This window comes from Schistocerca piceifrons, chromosome 1, assembly GCF_021461385.2.
Source record: "Schistocerca piceifrons isolate TAMUIC-IGC-003096 chromosome 1, iqSchPice1.1, whole genome shotgun sequence".
Classification (NCBI taxonomy): Eukaryota; Metazoa; Arthropoda; class Insecta; order Orthoptera; family Acrididae; genus Schistocerca; species Schistocerca piceifrons.
In genome coordinates this window covers 42070929-42086183 of record NC_060138.1, presented here as the reverse complement: position 1 = coordinate 42086183, position 15255 = coordinate 42070929, and the positions used below count along the sequence as shown (strand labels likewise).

The 15255-nt window shown below is 40.7% G+C and overlaps 1 protein-coding gene across 1 annotated transcript in view; it reads right to left on the bottom strand.

Annotated features, from left to right (window-relative positions):
- The window catches only part of LOC124775752, a 357417-nt gene that overhangs the window by 98046 nt on the left and 244116 nt on the right, over positions 1-15255 (bottom strand). The window contains exon 13 of the mRNA XM_047250614.1: positions 2983-3029. Coding sequence (XP_047106570.1) covers positions 2983-3029 — 47 coding nt within the window. The remainder of the gene's footprint in view (positions 1-2982; positions 3030-15255) is intronic.

The following is a 15255-nucleotide window of genomic DNA, read 5'->3' as shown; positions in this document are numbered from 1 at the left end:
TGAAATGACATTTAATTCTATGTACGCCTATGAAGCAATTCGTATGTACTGTCATTGTTTAACAAAAAAAAAATATATTATTTAATTTTGTATAAAGGACATTCATTATTATTGTAATATTTTCTGTAGTAATATTCTCGATGTATTTATGATTGTAATATTTCAATACTCATAATGTAATTACGAAATATGTTAATATCTGCGATAAAAAAAAATGTAAAATACAGCCACAGAGGAAAATACTGTTGTAAGATTACAAAGAGAAATTAACAAGCAGCAACAGTATAAATAGGGATACATAATGTGCATTCTTTGTCGTCTTCCTCAAGAGCTGAGAGAGAGATGGACCTGTGACGTAGCATTTTATGAATGAGTAGACTTCTTTTGTCTGTATCTATCTTTAGCCGCCATTATAGGAGGAATTACAAAGTAATGTAAGTTTAATTATTGTTGTGGTCTAAATACATTATAATTTATCAAAATTGTGTGTTATTAATGTAAATTACCTTGCCCATGTCATCTATAATATTTCTTTAAAGAATTTTCAGCATTTTTAGCAATTATCGTTGGTGCTGCTGGGCTGTGCCGCGACCGAACGATTTGCAGCGGCGGCACGTTTAAAAAATTGTTCCGCTAAAAAATTAACCAAACCCGTAAATCGGGAGCAGATAAAATTAGCAGTGAACTACGAAATATTTTTCTTTTACAGCGATCCTGAGGCTGACGGAATTTATTACTGGTTTTACATTTGTGCATTCATAGGCGGATAATTAACGTTGAAGTTGTTAATCTGTTGGTTCTTTCAATTTCTAAAGCAAATAACTTAAACGTATAGTGAAATGTGTATTGTCAATGATAATTAAATGTTCAGGTCGGCTTGGCAATATTTAACCATTTTCTGCTAACAGAGACAGTCTTGTGTTCCATAGCTAATGCCGGGAAAGAATTCAGTGAATATTTGAAAAACCACTGCATTTAGAAAATGTGTGCCAAGGCCGAAATATGTAAAAAATTTAATTTATGCAATTTTCTGTGCCAAGGCCGAAATATGTAAAAAATTTAATTTATGCAATTTTCAACTAAATGTTCTTAATCAGTTAATATGAATTTATCAGCATGAGAGGGTAGCTAAGGTTCACGTAATTTTAAATGTGCTTAATTATGTCTAAATGAATTTTTATTACCACACGTAAATAAGGGGTTCTACAACAAAGTTCATACTGAAAGAGCAAATAGCAAAAATATTTAAAGAAAAATTTCCTCCCCATTTTCAAATCCACTTTCGATTCACTTTATTTTCATTTTTACATAATAAATAAATATATAAATTTAAATACTTTTTTTATTTCATTAAAACACACATCAGCAAGTATGTATATGATTGGATGTGCAATTCTCTGTGACAGATAGAATGGCTACCAGAGTGTATTACTTCATGGTTAGTGTTGTTACCACACCTGGTATGGTACAAAAGGGGTGTGAACAGTACCACTATTAAGTGACCATTGTGAAGACACGGAGATGCGCTATACTCGAGCAAGATAGTGTTATCAGCACCTGACAGAGTTTTAAAAAGACATCATTGTAGTTCTCTATTCGCTCGGCAGGATGAACTGTGCAAAATCCAGATTTGTGGGGATTCAAATGTGAAAGTGGCCCTGTTTTGGACTGTGTGGCATCATGGAGGCAGACATACTTATTGTCGACATTCTGGTTGACAGTATCTGTCCAACCAAGAGAGGATTGATATATTGCACACCAAGCACTTTGTAACTTTTTTACATCTGCACCAGGTATCCAAGAACAAGTAATAGACTCCCTGAAACCGAAACATTATGTGCATCCTGTACTGTTGGCTGGGTACTAGTGTAGTCATACAAGGGAACTGCCACACCATGCGTAGGCTGCTGTTAACACCACGACACAAACAGTTGCATATGAAAATAAAGACATTTTATGAATGGTTTGCACTGTGTTCAGCCACAAAGTGCAATTCTGTGTTATCCTGGATGACCATCATCAGAAAGTATGTCAGTGACCTGGGGACAGGTTCTGTTCTAGCGTTTTGAAGAGGCATAATAGTATTAACTCCTTAAGTTATGGTATGGGAAGCCGTCAGGTATGACTTTGGCTGGTGGATGGTAGTGCCTAGGGGAACTCTGACAACACAACGGTACGTCATGGACAGTCTCATAACTACATGAGGGGGACATAAAAACAAACAAACTTTTGTGCTGTACTCTTTTATTTAGTGTTGCAGTAATACCATACAGCCATTCCTTTAATCACTTGTAATTCTCTGCTAAAAAAATGAGGAAACTTGATATAGTAGTTCATTGTTCAAAGGTGTAGCAAATTCCATATCATCATTAACACCATTGAGGCGAAGCACCTGGGGTGAACAATAACTACAACTTTCTTTAAACTGTGAGAGGTATTAGTAATTTCCAAGCTTGAATGAAAGTCTTCTTAAAGAAAACAAATCCTAAGATGAAGACCTAAAATGTCCAGTTATTAAAGAAATGGAATTTAAAGTGTTGTAGCAACACAAAACTTTACCAGTGTGTTACTGGCTAGTATTGTGCCTGATATGCAACACATTCCTTAAGCAAAGCATGAAAAGTTTATTGATTAGGTCTAATAATGATGTAATGCATATTTTCTTCCCTCACTTATTTTCATCCTTTACTTTTTCCCGAAGATTTGTCTTTGGTTTCCTCAGCTGCAGACAATAACATACTTATAACAGTAGGACTAGTACATGGTGTAATTACTTCAAGGACATTTTAGCCCAGAACCCGTAACATTAAAGCACTTGACAGATAGCTGCCAGTAAAATCAGCATCTAGCTATAAATGGCATTGTTTGTTAAGATCTGCTGCTATGGTATCAGTATTACACAGACCTTAACACACTGTCCTGCAGGAAGTGGCACCAACGACTTTAAATTAATATAATATTAAGAATATCCATAAAACTCACCAATTATTGGTTGGAGTCTTGGTGTGATATCAGAGACTTCATTACGCCTGTAAATAAGAAAGAAAAATAATTAAAATAAAATATTTACTGAGATGAGAATGTACCCGATACAAAACATTATAGTATTTATACAGGGAAACCAGCAGTGAGAATAATGGAAAACATCCAGATGTTTGGAACAGCATTTTATGTAAACAAAAAAATCGTAGACAGTGTAACACAATTTAGATCAAATTCAGAAAGAATATCCACGTTAACAATAAAGTGCAAGAACAAAAGTTACGCCCTCATAAAGTGTCATGCACCTATACATGCTGACAACAGAAAAAAATCTGGAGAAAGTAATCAATTCTGGGATCTTTTAGTTCCAACAGATAAACTAGAATTTCCAGAGACACCTCAAAATCTAGAGGAAGATTTCCCACCTACAGAGTTAAAAATTCATGAAGCCATAAAAACACTCAAAAACAATAAAGCAAGTGGTGAAGACTCCATTACAGCAAAATTATTGAAGTGGTCAGAACCAAAAATCATAAAGGATTTTTGAGAATATTTGGAAAACTGAAAAGATTCCAGTTGAATGGAAAACAGCATTAATCCACCCGCCACGTACAATGGGAGACCCACAAGATGTCAATAATTATAGAGGAGGGTCATTTCTGCCAGTGGAATACAAAATATCAAAATTCTCCAGAACAGAGTGCTAGATACTTTAGACAAACAACTGGGAGAATATCAGGGTGATTTTCGAGAGGGAAGATCCTGCGCAGAACAAATTTTTAACTTAAAGTCAATAATTCACCATACAACATTAGCCAGAAAACCAATAATAGTGTCATTTATTGATTTCAAGAAAGCATTTGATTGTATAGACAGAGAAACAACAGATAAGGTCATTAGAGAATTTGGTGATAAATCAAAATTAACAAATATAATTCGTGAAACACTAACATGTACAATTTCTAAAGTCAAATTTATGGGAGAAGTATCTCAGCCATTTGAAATAAAACAAGGTGATGGTTTATCACCTTTACTGTTTAATTGCGTTCTACAAAAAATTGTAAGGATCTGGAACACAGAGCTAAAAAATTGCAAAATTGAGCCAGTAACTCTGGCAATGAAACCAAATGGAATTAAGGTAAACTGCTTGGCTTTTGCAGATGATTTTGCAATAACTTCAGAAAACCTGACAGAAGCAGTTATTGGAATGAACCTTCTGGAAAAAATAGCAAACAGAACTTGTCTCAAAATTTCAGCTAAAAAAACAAAATTCATGACAAATATAAAAAAATGTGCCAAAATTCATAGAAAAACAAATAACTAAAATAGAGCGAGTAAATAAATTTAAATATCTTGGAGAAACTATACAACGGAATGGACTAGAAAAATCTGCACTAGATGTAAGAATTACCAAAGTGGAAAGAGCATATGGTCTGACCAAAAATATTTATAACAAGAAATGTATATCTAGAAAAACAAAACTAAAACACCATACCACAATGGTATGACAAGAATGTTTATATGGATCTGAGTGCCTAATGGTGAACTATAAGATGAACAAACTAGAGGCACTGGAAAGAAGGATTATTAGAAAAATAATGGGTGCAATAAAAACTGCAGATGGTTGAAAAATAAGAAGTAATGAAGAGATCTACAAAATTATTGAGAAAATATCTGAAGTAATGGACAAATGAAGATTAAGCTTTTTCAGACACATCTACCAAACAGATGGAAATAGGCTACCAAAACAAATACTCCTATACTTCTGGAAGAACAAATCGACAATAGCATGGATTACAGAAGTAAGGAAAGATCTAGAAAGAAACAATATCAAACGATCAGAAATAGCAGAAAGAAACTGTTTTAAAAATAAAATACTAAATTTGGAAGGCTTTCAAAGCAGAAGAAATAAAATATCAGGAACAACACGGACAGAAGAAAGGAAGAGACTTCATGGGGAGAAAATGGAGAAATAGGAAACAACAACGAAGGAAGAATAGGAACTGAAGTTGTCAACGTGATCCTAGTTGGTCAATATGATTGTAAAAAGAACAGTGTAAATCTAATGCTGTAATGATGAGAAATGCACATAGGTAATTACTAGTCACATAAGAAATTAAGTTTCAATCTTTCCTTATCTACTATATAGTGCCACTTAGCTACAATGTCATTATTCAAATGTTTCATTCAATACACACACACACACACACACACACACACACACACACACACTGCTAAAGGAAATCTCTTATCAACCTGTCAATCTGTAACTAGTGTCAAGTCTTTGTAACTAGCTATCTGAATACCCAAAATGATGACATAAACTTTAAAAAAATGTTGAAAATAGGGGAAAAATTGTAATGCCAAGGATCGAACATCATTACCAAACAATGATTATTTAAATATGAACCAATTCTTTTCCACTGCTTCTTGGCTATACAGTATTATGTTTAAGAATGTGTCTACATGCCAAGATCTTATGTTTAAATGTAAAGCTGACTGCCAAAAGGACAAAACACAAAGAAAATTCTGCTATTCTACTTATGTGTGGTTTCCTTTCTTGCAGCCTAATTTTAAATTATGATACTAATTTCGATTTCTTTTTAAACCATTATCAACTTTGCTTCCAGTATGATTACAAAAAAATATGTTTCCAGGTGTTAAACTCAGCCAAATATCTGATTTTTTGCATAACATTTGTTAGCTAATCTTTGCCTGATGTTGCATGTGGAAGTATTGGAAATGCTTACTGTCTTGACTCCACAGTGCACTTATAGTCCAGTCAAGTAGTATTCAGCTGGTGCATAAGTTTGCAGTGTTTTTTCATAACTTTAATAAACACAACAAATACAGACAACAGAGACTTTAGTAATCAATAGTATATTATCTTTTACTATTTACGACAGTCAGCCAATGTTGTGATAACTTTTCGATTCCGTGACTGTAGAATTCATATGATTTTGAGATGAGTGATGTTTAGATTGCATTTTCATCGGTAAAGGATGTTCCTTGAAGGCCGTTGAAGAGAGCGGAAAAAAAGAAAATCTGCGGGAGCCGGATCAGGTCAATAGGATGTGTGGGGAATGACTTCCAAATCAACCTACTGCATAGCGTTTTTTGCCAGTCTAGCAGAATATGGGCAGGCATTATAATGGAGTAGCATCACTTCGTGCAATCTTCCTGGTTGTTTTTCTTGGACTGCACCTGTAAGATATCTCAGTTATTAATATCGGCACAAAAATGTGGTGAATAAGGTTGGTGCGGAATGACTTTCCAACCAAACTATTGTGTAGTGTTTTTTGTCAGTTGCACATAATGTGAGTGGGTGTTATCATGGCATAGCATCACTTCATGTGGTCTCCCAGGTCATTGTTGTTGGACTGTACCTGCAAGGCATTTCAGTTTTGGCAGTAAATGTCAGCACTGATGGTTACACCTCAGGGAAGCAATTTGAGTTCACCACACTGTCACTGTTCCGCCAGTTGCATAATATTATCTTTTGTGGATAAGTGTAGGTCTTTGTATGGAGACAGGGTGGCTACTCAAACTTGGAGAAAAAAAAGAAAAGAAAAGAAACAAACAAACAAACTGGGAATTCCAGGTGTGAGGAAGAAGATGGTGTCAAGAACCTCCTGATAAATTAATGACGAGTGTGAGAGAGGGGAGGGGGGGGGGGGGCAGCATTCCACAATAATGACTTGTCTTTCCTCTCAGCTTGTATACCACGCATTAAGCAGTAGATTAACCATACTTTTTAAACATCAATAACTTACATGGAATAATATTCATACAATTAACTCATTTTGAAATACTAGGTATTTTTAAATTATTGATTTGTAAAAATTAATAAAACTCAATTTCAATGCTACATAAAATATTCAGAATTCCCTGAGATTTTATGAAATTTCTTAAATTTCTCTGATCTTCGTAGGTAAAACATAATTACTTGAGACTCCCAGGTTTTCCACAAGAATTGCCACCCTGAGGGAATTGCTGCATTGTATGGGTTCAACCACTTCTTTATTTTCCTTATGTTACTATAAAGATACCATTTCTCATCACCAGTGATGATACAGAATAGGACTAGTCAGAGCTGTTCTCAAGCCAATTGGTGACAAGCAAGCAGAGATGCACATATGGCCACCAGGTGATTTTTGTAATTTTGGCTTAGAACATGTGGTATCCATGCACCCAATTTTTGAGCCCTCCCCACTGCATGTAAATGGTGCACGATGGTGGAACAATCACAGTTCATCACATTTGCCAGTTCTCAACTGCACTGAAGTCGATCATTGTGGATTAATGCATTCTATGATGTTCATCAAACCACAAAGGTCTTCCTGAACGTGGAGAGTCACTAATGTTAAAACAATCCTCATTTAAATGAGAAGCATGTTTTGCCAACAAAATTTATGTTATTTAAACTTTTTGTAGTAAAAAATTTCAAAAATTTTGGTCTTTTTAATTTTTTTTCAAAAATGCCAGTTTCTTGTGCTACTAGCACAAAGTTCTCCACAAATCTGAGTGCTGTAAATTTTTTTGCATCCAATAGCAAGGGTGCTACAGTCTGTCAAAAGATATCAAGTTTTTCAAATTTCCTGCAAAATAACAAAGTATCAAGTTTTTGAGCACTTTCATTTCTGTTTCTGTTTATATCGTATATCATGTTACATATATTGGAACTAAACATTTCACTCTGTGATATTCATTTACTCTGTGTGTCATCCCCTGTTTCCTAGGCATCCATCTATCGTGACAGTGTTCATCAACCTTTGGCACACTTGAGGTGAATATGTGAGTCACTTCCGACTTTTTGATGGGGAAGTTCCTTGGTGCACCAGAAATGTATAGAATGATAGAATTAGTATAAACAGATCAAAAGGGATTCACCTGAGCTCTGGGGCAAGTGCCTTTGACTACTAATCAAAATGTCCTGGGTCCCAGGTCCGAACAACCACTGCTAAAATTATGAATAAAAATCACTACCAACTGTAGATATATATACTTCTGGTACAATAAGTTACTTTTATTCTTCCAATGGCTTTGTCAAAGAGGGCAAAGGAGTTGTCAGAGGTCCAGAGCACTGCCTTGCGCTTGGGGTTGGGAACTGCACCTAAAAGTTGGAAGCATCAGCAATGATCAGCAGCATGAGGCTGCGGAAGTCAATGGAAACCACTGTGTTAAAGACATATAATGTGTATCCATATGACAAGTAGCCATAACTGAGAAAAAAGTGTCATGATGTTCTCTCCATTGGTGAAAGATCCCAGCTTAGTTCCATTTCGATCTCCGGAAGGGGACAGCCAAGGAGGAGTTGATCACGAGAAAAAGACAGAATAACCAACAATGAGGAAACCTCTATGAGTTGGAGCACAGAATTTCAGAAGGTTGAACCTAGTAGGAAAGCTACAAAATCTAAAAAGAGTATTACGGACACACAACACCGTGATTCCAATACAACATTAATTTATTTTTCTCCAAGGAACGTACATCATGGAATATAAAACATAAATTCAAGGATAATCAATATTTCCAGAGTTTCTATAATTACAAATATCAACCCGCAACACCCTCCCCGCCCTGGTCATCTTCTAAAGGAATGACCAGTTGAACGGGACGTGAGATTATGGATCCTTCTGAAGTTCGTAAGGTTACAGTTCGTATTTTCCCATCTCTTCCTTCATGAAGATCTTCTATCCGCGCCTTCCTCCACATGTGTCCTGAACGAACATCCTCTTGTAGAAGAATGACATCACCCAGCTGGAGTCTTCCTGAACCTGGCCTTGGTTGATGAGTTTCATGGAAGTTCTTGAGCAGGATCAGATATTAATTCTTCCAACTGTTCCAGAAGTATTCTACCATCTTCTGCAGCCGTTGAAATTCCTTAGACAAGTCCTTTCTAACTGGTGATTCTGGACCAGTAGGTAGTGTTGTGAGTTGATCACCTACAAGGAAATGTGCGGGCATCAGTGGCTCAGATTCCTCTCCCCCTTGCGTAATTGGTCTAGAGTTTAGTGCTGCTTCTATGCTGACCAGGATTGTGCTACAACTATACCTGAAGAATCTTCCCTAGACCTATAAATTCTCTCAGCACTCTCTGTACAACATTGTTCCCCCTTGTATAAACACTCATTAAATACAGTAGCAAATTGAAATCCAAAATAGTGTTTCAGGTCAGAAACATAACTTTGGGCTGTTGATCTGAAGGAACACTTCCAGGCCAAGTTGGAGTCCACGCAAAACACCATGGCCGGTAGATGCGCAGTCGACAGGACATGCGTGGGGCGAACAGTAGTGGTGGGGGTTATAAGCAGACACTGTAGAGGAAATGCTGAGTGCTGGAGCGGAGGTGCCATTCTAAACTGAAGTCTGTGCTCATATGTTTTGTAAATATTAAGTGGAGGCCATCCACATCCACACTTGCATGAACATTCAAAAAGATCTGTCACCCCTGTTTTGGTTAGTACCTAAAAAGAATTCCACTGAAAATGCAGCGATTAATTTTCACTTGGTTAGTTTTGTAACTTTCAGAGAAGCATCATGAGTGGTGAATTTTGAGGAACATTATGCATTACTCTTGTTACCATGTTAAAATTTGCTTCTCTTGGCAAAACACAGTTGTGTTTACAAAATGTCACCTCAGTAACACGTGCAGCCACAATTGTAAGAGAATTCTGAAACAGTGATTTATTAAGTGAAGAACTGAGGAACAGTAAGGTCATTAGCTTGTGAAAAAGCACATCCTCAGTACAAAATAAATGTGTAATGTATTCAATTATGTTGTTCCCAAAACCATATCATTTCTCATTTTGCTAGCTCTCTATAGCCCAATTCTTTCATTAAAAAAGTGCTATCATTTGCCAAAATGTCTTTTTGATATCTCAAATTGCTTACGAAATATGAGGAGCATCATAAATATTTCGCTCTGTTTTTATCGCTGGCATGGTGTGATAACAAATGAGTGTGCTAGATCAGATGAATTTTCTCAAGACTGGTGACAAACTGAGACCTCCACACCAGTCTACAGAAAAATCTGATATGTTAGCTAAATTTCATATGCAGCAACATATTACATAACGTGCACAAAACACAAAATCATAGCAACCCCTATTTTTCATTGCAAACTTTTTGAGTTTTCCACAGTGCCCTACTTCCATGTAAATAGCACAATAACTATCACTGTTAAAGAAATGATGGTTACATCATCATGAACCTAACATATAAAGCTAGACGTAATGAAAAAATGAAATTTTTTTGCCAAATAATTTCTGTAAAATCGTTTGAAAAAGACAGCAGGGTGTGTACATTGTTTCTGTCATCATAAACCAGTCAAAAGGTGGCAAAAACTGTCGGCCCCCCTTCTGAATTAAGAAAATGCACATCAGCCACCGTATCCTGCAAAGACTCTACTTTGTATATAAGGTACTTTCCAGCAAAAATAAATAAATAAAAATTTTAAAAAATGGTGCAGTTGTGTTCATCTCCATCAGAGGAGCAAAGGTGTTGTGGAAAAAATATTTTGTTCCTTTTAGCATGCCTTTTTCTGAGAATACATACATTGGGTGAGGAGGAAGTTCACATTTCAGAAAGACTTTCACTACTTCTTCACTGTGTTTCTGTTGTGACAGTGCCACGACATTTAACAGTGCCGCCACGACAGTACGCGCAAATGGCGATAGAGGCGCTCCGCAACTCGGCGGAGCGCGAGAGCGCCACCTAGCTACGAACGGCGCCGGCCACATGTCACAGCACGGAGTCGAATGAGAGATACTGAGTTGTTATCATGTAACCAGCTATTGTTCATAAGTGAGTGTGTTTGAATATCCACGCAATTATTGGTGATTAAAGGTTATAACACTTTTTGGCGACGAGGTCAGATATTTTCACTGCGTTGTGGATTTGTGTGTTCGTGACGGGGCAGACATGGAACAGCTTATGCAAGCACTCATTGAACAACTAACACAGCTGACAGCTGCTATTCAGGCGTTGTCGACGTCGCTTACTCGTCGTCTGTCTTCCTCTTCTCCGCCTCCATTCCCTCCTTATGACGAGGCCACTGAAGACTGGGAGGATTATGAGAAGCGCCTGCGGCAACACTTCTTGGCTTTCGGCATTGTCAATGCTCCTATGTGTAAGTCGTTATTTCTATCTTGGATTTCCCCACGGATCTATCAGCTGCTATCTCAGTTAGCCGCTCTGCAGGAACCTGCCTCCCTGTCCTTCCAAGAAATGTGTGACTTATTGTCTAACTATTACCGCAAAAACACCCACGTCGTTGCCGCCCGCGTGGCATTCTACCGGTGTCGTAAACAGTCCAATCAATCTTACCGGGCTTGGGCGGCGGAACTACACGGTCTGAGTAGGAAATGTCAGTTTGTCACGGACACTCATCATGAGTCTTATGCTGATTCAATGGTTAGGGATGCTATTCTATGGCTTGCTCCTGATAAAGAAGTTCGGCAACGTGCCCTACAACTGCCAAACCTGTCGTTGTCGGAAGTTCTAAGCATCGCTCAATCCTTTGAAGTGTCTCACGCTGCTGGCGCGCAAATAGACTCGTGGTGTGATGTAGGCGCTGTATAGTCAACTTTCGACACGGACAATTTGCCTGTTTCACAGGAGAACGAAGATGTGGCGGCGGTTCACTCGCGTAAACAACGTCACATTGGGCCGCAATGCCCGCAGCGAAAACAGCAACCACAGAAGCATGTTTGTTCCGCACTTCCTTCTTGTCGACGTTGTTTCGTACAGCATGACGGCCGCGTGTCCAAAACGTTGGGCCACGTGTAATTCAAGTAGGAAAAAAGGCCACATTGCTTCTGTGTGTCAGTCCCCTAAAGTTCCTGTCGACGAGGACGAGGCATCGGATGTGGATGTTAACTGTGTGCTTTCTCAAACAAATAAGTTGTTTGTTACTGTTCGTGTTCTGGATAAAGACATTCACCTGCAAGTGGACACTGGCTCTGCAGTAACTCTCATTAATTCTCGCACATATTTGGAGTTGGGCTCCCCTCCCTTGTCTCCAGTTACGCGAAATCTGAGAACTTATAATAAACAGAAAATTCCTATCATTGGCCGTTTGATACTTCCACTGCCTACAAGTCTGTTGTTAGGCCCCTCACGTTTTATGTGGTGGATCATGCGGGCACTGAAAACCTGTTCGGTTATGATGCTTTCCAGTTGTTCGGGTTTTCCATTGATGATGATGTGCACCTCATATCTGAGGATATTCCGTATCAACAGCTGGATTGATTGTGTTCTGAATTTTCGTCCGTGTTATCTGCTGGTCTGGGTCGTGGGAAGGATTTTGAAGCCCACATTACTCTTAAACCTACAGCTCGCCCTAAGTTTTTCCGGGCACGCCCTGTTCCGGTGGCGTTGCGTGCACCTGTCAAGGCTGAGATAGACAGGTAAACAGCTTCAGGGATTCTCCTTCCTGTTACCTCCAGCGAATGGGCATCGCCAATCGTGGTGGCTTCTAAACCAAACGGGAGTCTGCGATTGTGTGGTGATTTTAAAGCCACCGTCAACACTCAGAGCCTCATTGACACTTACCCTCTTCCCCGTCCTGAGGGGTTATTTACCAAGCTCGCTGGGGGCCAGTTCCTTTCCAAACTTGACTTATCAGAGGCGTACCATCAGTTGCCGTTGGATACTTCTTCCAAGGAATTTCTCGTCATCAACACTCCTTGTGGGCTGTATCAGTACCAGCAGTTACCATTTGGCGTTGCTAGCACACTGGCCATTTTTCAGTGGTTTTTGGAACAGCTCACGGCTTCCGTTCCCGGCTGCATAAACTATCTGGATGACATTGTTGTCACGGGGGCCTCCACTGAGGAGCACCTTTGCAATTTGCGTTCACTGTTTCGGGTTTTGCATTCAGCTGGGTTGAAGTGCAATCTGGACAAGTCACAGTTCTTCCAACCCTCCATTGCGTATCTTGGTTTCCACTTGTCCCGTGAGGGTATACGTCCTCTACGTCAGCACGTTGCGGCCATTAACGCTCTACCCCGGCCGTCTATGGTCAAAGACCTTCAGGCGTTTCTAGGCAAGATTGCTTATTATCACAAATTCATTCCATCCGCGGCGGCACTAGCTCATCCTCTGCATCAGCTGTTATGCAAAAACGTCCCTTTCTGTTGGTCCGACGAGTGTGAGAAGCCTTTTGTCTGCCTGAAGGCTCATTTGCAGTTGGCGCCTTGTCTTGCCACATTCCGTCTGGGTCAGCACTTGGTTCTGGCGACTGACGCGTCACAGTATGGCCTAGGGGCTGTTCTCGCCTATCGGCATGAGGATGGGTCGGAACGACCCATCGCCTATGCTTCCAAGACCCTCAATGATGCACAACGGCATTACTCTCAAATCGAAAAGGAGGTGCTCGCTATCATTTATGCTCTAAAAAAGTTCAGCGTTTTTTTGTATGGTTCCAAGTTTCACCTCATCACTGACCACAAGCCGCTGGACTCTGTTCAGCCCATCGGCGTTGCTTCCAGATAAGGCAGCTCACTGCCTGCAACGTTGGGCCTTATACTTGTCTCGTTTTCACTATGAGATTCACTATCGCCCCACGGCCCAGCACGCCAACGTTGACGCATTGTCGCGATTGCTGATGGGCCCCGACCCGGTTTTCGATCGTGATGAATTACTCTGTTTCCACATTGATGAGGAAGAACGTCGTGCGGTCGAGGGTTTTCCACTTACAGGTTCGCAGGACGCGTCGGCTACTGTGCGGGACCCGGTCCTGCGTCAGGTGATCGGTTTTGTTCAACGGGGTTGGCCGGACAGGACCAAGGGCCGGGCATCGGATCCCCTTCGCAACTACCATGCCTTGCGCCTTCGTCTGTCTGTTCGTGATGGTGTTGTTCTTCTAGCCATGTATGGCGCATCTCTACGGGTCGTTGTGCAGCCTCTCTTCGCAAAGATGTTCTCAAACTGTTGCATGAAGGCCATTGGGGGATTTCTCGGACTAAGTCCCTGGTCCGCAGGGACGTTCATTGGACCGGTATTGATTCGGACATCGCCCACATGGTTGCTGCGTGTGGTCAGTGTGCTCAACAACTGGCTGCAGCTCGTACAATGACCCCTCCGTGGCCTGATCCGGCGCAGCCATGGGAACGGGTGCACGCTCACTTTGCCGGCCCCTTCCTCGGTACTTATTGGCTACTGTTGATTGACACCTTCTCAAAGTTTCCGTTTGTTGTTCGATGTCCGTCGCCCACCACTGCAGCGACGACGCTGGCTTTGTCCAAAATCTTTGCGCTAGAAGGTCTTCCATCCACGATTGTCACAGACAATGGCCCTCACTTCTCTTCGCAGGCCTTCCGTGATTTTTGTACTGGACAAGGGATTCATCATGTTACAGCACCACCCTTCCATCCGCAATCGAATGGGGAGGTCGAGCGCCTTGTCCGCACTTTCCAAAGCCAGATGAAAAAATTCCTTAGTGATTTTTCCACAGATGACGCTCTTCTGCAATTTCTGAGTTCTTATCGCTTCACGCCTCTGGGTGATCGCAGCCCTGCTGAACTCTTGAATGACCACCAACCGCGCACTCTACTGCACCTGCTTCACCCTGTCAGGCCTTGTGCTGTGTCCCCTAGTGCGGGAAAATACTCAGTGGGCACCGACGTGTGGGCACGAGGGTATGGATCTCGCCCTAAATGGATTCCAGGGGTAATCAAGGCTCTTTGCGGCCGCTGGCTTTGTGAAATACGTATGGACGACGGCATGGTTGTTTGCCATTACGACCAGATGCGCCCACGAGTGGTGGCCACGCCGGTGCCACTGCCCCTTCCTTCGCCTCCACCAGCCCGAGAAGCCAGTCCTGTCGCTGCTGCCGCTCTACCGTACGTGTTGATGCAGCCGACGTTGCTACCACTTCCAAGTACGCCAGAACCGGCCCCAGTCGCGACGCTGCCTTCTCCGGGACCCATCTCGCTGGAGCACACCCCAGGTCCACGACACCTATGGATGCTGCTCTGGAGTTTTCACCCATCATCTCGTCCAGGAGGCATGTTCCACGCACAAGCTTCCGTCCTGGACATTTTCGACCATACTTTCATGTCTCTCTGCGGGATCTTCTCGGGGCCTCACAAGAGGCCATGGATGTCCCCGCACTGTCCATGTCTCCAAGGAAGTGAGTGGTTTTTTTTTTTTTTTTTTTTTTTTTAAAGGGGGAAATGTGTTGTGACAGTGCCACAACATTTAACAGTGCCGCCACGACAGTACGCGCAAACGGCGATAGAGGCGCTCCACAACTCGGCTGAGCGCGGG